The following is an 8,188-nucleotide window of genomic DNA, read 5'->3' on the forward strand; positions in this document are numbered from 1 at the left end:
TAATGTGGTCTCTATGCAGTCTCCTAAGACCATCAGAAAAGAATTAAGGGGAAAGGTGTTTGCTACTTTCTGCAACGGGAGGGACAAGAATGCCTCTCGAAGCATTGGATGTTTCTTTGCTGTGATCCACACACTCGCAGTCCTCTGTGTGTGACTACTAAAAGAACAGGCAAAATTATAGGTAAGTAAACCTGTTTCATAGCATCAGTTCATTATCGTCGCTTTGGTCTCCGTGCCCTTAGTTGAAACGCAGCCTCTGTTTGAGGATATCACTTTTTCTTGCCAAAATCCAGCGGCCCATCTTGCCACCATCTCTCTTTCTCAAATGGCTGGAGGGGGTGAAGCACACACAAAACAGTATCTTCATTCAGTAACTGAATAAACAGATTTGAGCTTTGTCTTTTAACACGGTCACTGGAGAAACCCAAGAATGTGTAAAGGATTCTTATTTTAACTGCAGTGGTGACTTTTATTTTATTTTAAAAGCAACTTTAATAATGCACCTACAGGACGCACCCCCCCATTGCCAAATTAAACGCTTGGTGAATGCTGCAAAGCAGAAATGTGCTTGGGCACCCTCCTCTAGTTACTGCATGGAGAAATGCCATAAATCTAAACTGAGGTGCTACAGTCTCAAAGCCTAGGCCAGCAATTCCATTCAGGCGAGGGAATGGGATGGTGGAGGAAAGACTGATCATTCCTTCTGTGCCAGCTCACTTGATTTTAGTCCTGACTACAAAGGAAGGAAAGTCTCTTCCTCCGAGGCCAACATAGAAATGTGGTGAGCAGGTAGATAGACAGGATAGAAAGTGACCTGCCTTAAAAACTTTTCTTCCTGTATGGCTGTCTCCCTGGCACAGGATGGGGATGAGGTGAGGGAAAAGAGGTATGGCTTGCAGGAAATGGGCCATGGGAGTGCCAGGGACTGGAGGAAGAGCCATGGTTATCCAGATTACGTCTATGGGCTGGAGAGTCTCCTTGCCTGCCATAAGGAAATATAATGTGCAATATGAGTTAAGAACGGCACCTAACAGTTTTTGTTAATCAATTTTGTAATTTTTTTTCTTCCAAATTCTGAACTGCCTTTCACCCAAACAAATCCCAAAGCTGGGTGTGTTTGTATTAAGGTGACAGGCTGAATCGATTTATTACGGTCACAGACCAGAGATCCGGACATATACAGCAATAGAGAACATGTAAATAAAAATAGGTTAAAATTAAACTCCCTCAGCTAGAACATGGTAAATAATGCAGATGTAAAACCATTGAAATATGTATGTGGCAGGTTGGATCTAGACTTAGTCCAGGCATCCCCAAACTTCGGCCCTCCAGATGTTTTGGACTACAATTCCCATCACCCCTGACCACTGGTCCTGTTAGCTAGGGATCATGGGAGTTGTAGGCCAAAACATCTGGAGGGCCGCAGTTTGGGGGTGCCTGACTTAGTCCTACATTGACTAGATCCCATTGAAATGACTCATTCCACCAAGGCTGCAATCCTAGCCCCACATATCTGGGAGTATGTTCAATTGAATTCAGTAGGGCATACTTCTGAAGAGACACAGTTCAGATGGTGCTAACAGTTGGGGAGTGCTGACTTTGCCACCCCCATCTGCCGCCAGAGGTGATTGCCTCACTTTGCCTAATGGTAGGGCCAACTTTGCCAATTGTTATCTATGGAAAGTCGAAAAGCAGGGTGTGAACACAATATCTTCCATTGGTGTTTCACAGGCTCTGCCACACTGCCCCTAATACTTGAGGTAATATATAACCCACCATGACTAGTGGGCATTGACATGCCTTATCATCCATAAATGTAAGTAATCCCCTGCTAAAATCCCCCTCCGATGTGGTGTCCACCACAGCCGTAGTTGTAACTAGGCACAGTGTGAGTGAATAAATATTTCCTTTTGTCTGACCTGAACCTTCCGAAATTCAGTTTTATTTGGCTGACCCACCAAGTTTTATTCTTTCTCCGCGCCATGTATAATTTTATATACCTCCCATTAATTTTCTTTGAGGGGCGGAATGTGTGAGGAAGGAGGATGCTGTATCGCCAAGTCAATGATGTTTTATTAAATGATAAAAAAATAGGTTTTGAAGATAAAAGGTCCAAATTTCAAATAAAATTGTTGGAAGGCAGAGTGAAATTGTTATCGAAAATGTATAAATTTATTGTTAGAATGGTTCACGAAGGATGAAATGACAAAAGAGGTGATGATAAAATGGGCAAGAGATTTTGGGTACAATATTGAATATGATGCGTGGTTGAAATTGTGGAATCAAACATTGAAATTTACTGCATGTACTGCTTTGAAAGAAAATGTAATGAAGATGATGTATAGATGGTATTAAACACCAGTAAAATTATCTAAGATGTATAGAATGAGTAGTAAATCATGTTGGAAATGTAAGGATAAAGATGGTGAATTTTATCATATGTGGTGGACATGCGAAAAAGTAAAAAGATTTTGGGAAATGATATATAATGAATTGAAAAAGATTTTTAAGTATACCATTCCCAAAAAAACTGAGGCTTTTTTATTGGGACTAATAGGAGAGGAGATTGCAAAAGAAGATCAAAAAGTATTTCTGTATGCTACAACCACGGCTAGGACTTTATTAGCCCAAAAATGGAAAATACAGGAGTTACCGACTATTGAGGAGTGGCAGACGAAGATGATTGACTATGCAGAGTTAGCAAAGTTGACCTGTGGGATCCGAAACCAGGGAGAGACAAGGTTCCAAAAGGAATGGAGTAAATTTGTGGACTACATGGAGAAAAACTATAGAAGTTTAAAGACACTTGCAGGACTGAAAGAAATCCTACGAATTGGTTTTAATTAGTTGGACTAAAAGAGACTGCGAGATAGGAGCAGAAAAGAAAACCGAATGATGGGAGGGAGGGAAGTCAAAGCTCGGCAGAGCAAAATGAACTAAAATAGGTGAATAGAAGATAAAACGCCAAAAAAAATTGTTTTTGTTTTTGTTGTTATTTGTTGTTTTGTTTGATGTTGTTTATTTGGAAATGTAATAAAAATTATCTTTTTAAAAAAGGAAGGAGGATACTGTATATTATGAGCACCTCTGCGGAAGGCATTCCGCACAGACACACTTTCGCCGCCACTTCTCAGCATTCGTGCTTGTAAAGACCAGGCCACCAAACACTGAGGAAGCAGGGCAGGTTTCATGTCCCCAAGTTCAGGGCTTTGTTGTCCCACAGGAATAAATTACCCGTTCATTTACTGAGGAGAGATGAAATAGGAATTTGCAGAGACACCACTGATTTCCGTTGGTGACGCTACCGTGTGTCCAGCTTTTGGAAGTGGGATTTTATTTCTCGCTTCATATGGCACTGCTGTAGAGGAAAATGCCATTCGCAGACATAACACGATGTTTCGGTATCCTCTTTCCTCACGTTATCCATTTTTATCACTTGTCGGGGGAGAAACAAAGCCGCTTCTATTATTTCTTCCACTGCTTGATTTCTCTTTCACCACCGAACTATCCCAGCAATTTCAGGAGGCTGGAATGCCCCGGGAGAGTAAGAATAGCCGACAATGGCAGAGATAATTCCTGTTGCCTTTTGTCTTCTTGCAGTTGTCGGAGCAGAGGTAAGAGCAATCAATAGGACTGTGAAGTTGTGGTATTTAGCTGGGTCTCCTAAAGAAGGCTCGTTTCTCTCTGCAGAGGATTTTGTTACTCCTGTTCCTGGCCGGCTCTCGAATGTTTTTTGCCCTCTCTGTTTAGATCGCTGTGGTTTTTGAAAATGCTCAATTTTTTCGTATTCCTTCAGTAAGTGGGGGATCCCTGCAACTGAGTTCAGACATGGAATGTTGGGATTCAGTCGGCTTTTTAATTATTGCTGTCAGCTACAATGTGACGATTATTGGTGAGTATTGAAAACAAAAACAACGACCACATCTTAATTTTTGTTCAGAGTTGGCACCCGGTTCCTGGAAACTTGTGTCCTGGTTTTTGTTTTGTGTGTGTGTATTTTTGGCTGTTTCTAGAATTCACTCATTTGCATTTTAATAACATTTGGTTGTAAATGAAAAAAATTGCTTGATATTGGTGTTTGACTTCTATCCTTTATTTAAATTTTAGGGCCCTTTTCGGTCTTTCTCATTAGCTGTTTCGAGGCTTTTTTTTTCAGCCGGAACTCACTGGAGCTCCGTTCTGGCACCTCTCAGATGGGCACCAATGCCATTATAGCAGAACAAGGGAGGTGTTCATGGGGAGTTCCGGCACCTCTTTTTTTTTTTTAGGAAAATAGCACATGAAGACAAATTCAGATGCAAGAGCATGAACTTATTATGCCTTGCATGATAGCCTAGTTACACTTTTATTAAGCAATAATTTAAACAGTGCAGATCACAGATGAAAATAAGGAGGCTTCTGGAAGTAACTTAATGGGCATTGGCTGAGCCAAGTTCTCACTGAGTCCTCTGTTTGATTTTCGAGGCCAATAGCTAGTATGTGTACATCTGGTTCCCCCCTTTAACTTTGCACTGATCGAAAAACTTGATTCTGTCAGTCCTCTTGGTGAGAGTGATTTTTGTGGGTGTTAATACTCACATTGCCTACAGCAATTTGGGGTGAATAAATTAATGAAGGTAATTGCTAAGCTCTTAATGGGTTCAATGCTTTCTATAATTGGCTCTTCCTAGAGCTGAGATGCCTTGTGTTCCCAAACCTATGAGCCGAATTCTTTTCTTTTTTTAAAAAAATTATGTATTTATGATACATCTTTTTCCCCCTGGTTTTTTTCCTCTCTCCCAGCAAATGGGGCTCCACCCTCAAGGTTGCAAACAAGCAAGCAAGAACAGTACTAAGAGTGCATACCAAAAACTTTGCCTTTCCTCTGTCTCCATCTCTCCTCTCTTGTGATGAAAAGTTGGGCTTGATGGCCCTCCGGTTTCTGTCTGTGAAGAACTTCCAAGTCTTTGGGCAAAAGGCCATAGTTCAATGGTAGGGCATACTACTTTACATGCAGAATGCCCCCCAGCTTCAGTCCCCAGCATCTCAGGGCTAAGAAGGCATCCCAGACAGCTGCTGCCAGTCAGTGTGAACCGTACTGAGCTAGATTAACCAATGCTCTCATTCAGCATAAGGCAGCTACTTCTGTTCCTATGCTTTCAAAAAAAGGGAAGGGGGAAAAGCTCTCAAATGTTCACCTGAGGTACAGCATCCACCTATGCTTCAAAATTGGGAAGCCTCTCCTGAGAAATGTTGCCAGGTGTTAGGAGAAATCCTCAAATCACCTGTAATAATAGCAAGCTCTGTTATCTGAGTGCTGAACCCCAGATAGCCAAAGTGGCCCATCCATGACCAGAGGTGCCAGAGGAACTGCAGGAGGCTCAGAGGAACCCCAAGGTTTGCAGAGGTATTGAAAAACCTTCTGAAAAGAACATTGAAGTGGGTGGTGAGGTGGACGGAACACAGGCCAATGAGGACAGAGCATGTTGTAGTCTGACAATGTCATGAGTCGCTTGAGTTGTGGAAGGCTGATAATCTCTGATCTTCAGTTCATTTCTCAAGGATTTCTACATTATGCACCTCAGTCACTTTCTGCCATGCGAGTACGAGACGTAAGTGAAAAGCCTTTCACATCCCTCCGTTCCCAATGTGAACAGCAACAGAGCCTTCACAGAATTTATCATCATAGAATTTATCATAGAGTTGGGAGGGTCTGTGAGGATAATCAGGTCCAACCTCCTGCAATGCAGGGATCTTTCGCCCAACGTGGGGCTCGAGTCGGTGCCTCTCAGCTGTTGGCTCCCATATATATAACAACAGAGATAAATGGTTGTGATCAGCATGGAATATCTAGAGCAGGCACCCCCAAACTTCGGCCCTCCAGATGTTTTGGCCTACAACTCCCATGATCCCTAGCTAACAGGACCAGTGGTCGGGGAAGATGGGAATTGTAGTCCAAAACATCTGGAGGGCCGAAGTTTGGGGATGCCTGATCTAGAGTAGGGTTACCATACATCTGGAATTTCCAAGACATAGCTGGAATTCGGCAGTCGGAAACCGTGTCTGGGCAGAAATCTCTGAAATCTCTGGGAAAATCCGGATGTATGGCAACCCATGTCGGAAGTCTAGATTTTGACGAATTCCTTAAAAATAGCTCAAAAACTTGAATTTTGAAAATAACAACACCTCAACCACTTTTGTGTTCAGTTTTTGAAATAGGGCAATCCTAATCTAGCCACTTGCCTGCAAGTTGGCTGGTTGGCTGGTGGAGTGAGCCAATTGGTGCTGGTGTGTGTGTGTGTGTGTGTGTGTGTGTGTGTGTGGTTACTAACCAGGGTAAAAAATATGCAGGGATTCTACAATACGACACAACTCCTTTAGCGATGACATGTCTACCTTTGTTCTTCCTTTCTAGGGAAGATTTGGTTAACTCTTGTGATCCTGCTGAGGTTTATGGTGATATTCTTAGCAGCATACCCTCTCTACCAAGATGAGCAGGAACGCTTTGTCTGCAACACTTTACAGCCAGGGTGCTCCAATGTGTGTTACGACATTTTTGCTCCCGTGTCCCACTTTCGCTTCTGGCTCATTCAGACCGTGTCCGTCTTGCTCCCTTACGCCATCTTTGGCGTCTACGTATTGCACAAAGTGTGCAGGCAGGTTGTGAAGGCACATTCTGCAGCCTACCGTCGCTACAAAGAGATCAAACCTTCGGCGGGCGGAAAAGTCGCAAAGAAATCGACCAAAGGGAAAAGGAGCGGAGTCAGCTATGCAGGAAGTGAAATGGCTGTTCCTGATTTTTCCAGGGCGTATGCAGTTCACCTTCTTCTGAGAATATTGACAGAGGCCAGTTTTGGAGTGGGCCACTACTACCTCTTTGGATTCTTTGTCCCAAGACGTTTCTCCTGCAACCAATCCCCTTGTTCGAGTTACGTGGACTGCTACATCTCCAGGCCCACAGAAAAATCCATCATGATGCTTTTCATCTGGGGGCTCAGCAGCGTCTCGTTCTTCCTCAGCCTTGTTGACCTGGGCTTCGCCTTCCGAACCAACGCCGTGAGGAATCGGAGGAAGAAGCTGCTGTCAGAAGGTTTCACGGCCGGAGAGAGATGCAGTCCTGGCCTGCTGCACCAAGGTGACAAGCTAAGCAACGATTTGCTGGGGGGCCAAGGCAATATCGCTGTCATTGACAACTGCGGCAACTGTTTGCTTGGCCGAGAGGTGAAGGAAGTGTGCTCGTTTCAAGCTGTGTTCAATCCTCAGCAAAAAAATGGCCCTAACCTCAACAGCAGCAATGGCAGTAACAAATCGTGTGTTGGAACTGCCCACCAAGAGGGCAAAGGGGTGTCTTTCCATGACAGTGAGCAGCCAGAGATCTCGTGTGAGCAACTGAGATTTGAGCAGCCGCCAGGCGTTCTCAAAGGAGCGTTGGTTTTTAAAACCCTGGACGGGTGCCGTTATGGAGCCCATTCGCCTGCAAGCAGCCACAAGCCCTCTGTTCATTATTCTTCCCTTGAGAGAAAGGCTTCTGATGTCCAATCTGTCTGCAGCAGTGCTGGCTGCTCCAGATCCAAAAAATCCGAATGGGTGTAAAATGTCAGGATAGAATGGCAGGAGAACTACCACCAAACACTCCCAAAACTGCTTTTAATCTAAAGAACAGTGTAGGAATAGTCTCCTTGGTTGAATATTATTGCCGTTCTGTGCATGCAGCTAGATGGTTTATTTTCTTTTACTAGGGAGACTCGCTAATGAAGTGTGCATGCATGCTACATCTGGAGGTGCTTATTTATAGATTTTGGTCGCAAGCACAGAGTATCTAAAGCAAAAGGGGAAATAACTAAATCTTCCCACATGTTTGCAATTGGATGAGGGGGGCAGCAAGGCTCTGGTTGCTGGATGTGGCCCCTCCATCACCTGCATTGGGAAGAGGGCCTGAGGAGTGGATCCTGCTCTGCACAAACAGGCTCCTCATGCGATTCAGAAGCCTGTACGGTTGGGGTACAGAGTCACACAGGGAACCTGTGCATGTTGATGGGGCTCCCATCGTCAGATCTTTCTCCCAGTGCATGGATGGGGGACTGGTGCTGGTGGGGACCCAAAGCAGAGGTGAGGAGGTAATCATAAAAGGGAGAGCCCCTGTTAAGAATGAATGAATGTGCATTTTTGAGGCAAAATTCAGTACTCTGAGAATATTGGCTTGTGTGTG

General features: G+C 44.0%; 1 protein-coding gene across 1 annotated transcript; it reads left to right on the top strand.

The window, feature by feature from the left end:
* Positions 1-3,748: 3,748 nt before the first annotated feature.
* Positions 3,749-7,940, top strand: GJD4 (gap junction protein delta 4). Its single transcript, XM_035130425.2, has 2 exons — positions 3,749-3,892; positions 6,395-7,940. The coding sequence occupies exons 1-2, from the start codon at positions 3,829-3,831 to the stop codon at positions 7,570-7,572; spliced, it is 1,242 nt and encodes a 413-aa protein (XP_034986316.2). The 5' UTR covers positions 3,749-3,828; the 3' UTR covers positions 7,573-7,940.
* Positions 7,941-8,188: the final 248 nt, after the last annotated feature.

This window comes from Zootoca vivipara, chromosome 12 (genome assembly GCF_963506605.1).
Source record: "Zootoca vivipara chromosome 12, rZooViv1.1, whole genome shotgun sequence".
NCBI classification, from domain to species: domain Eukaryota; kingdom Metazoa; phylum Chordata; class Lepidosauria; order Squamata; family Lacertidae; genus Zootoca; species Zootoca vivipara.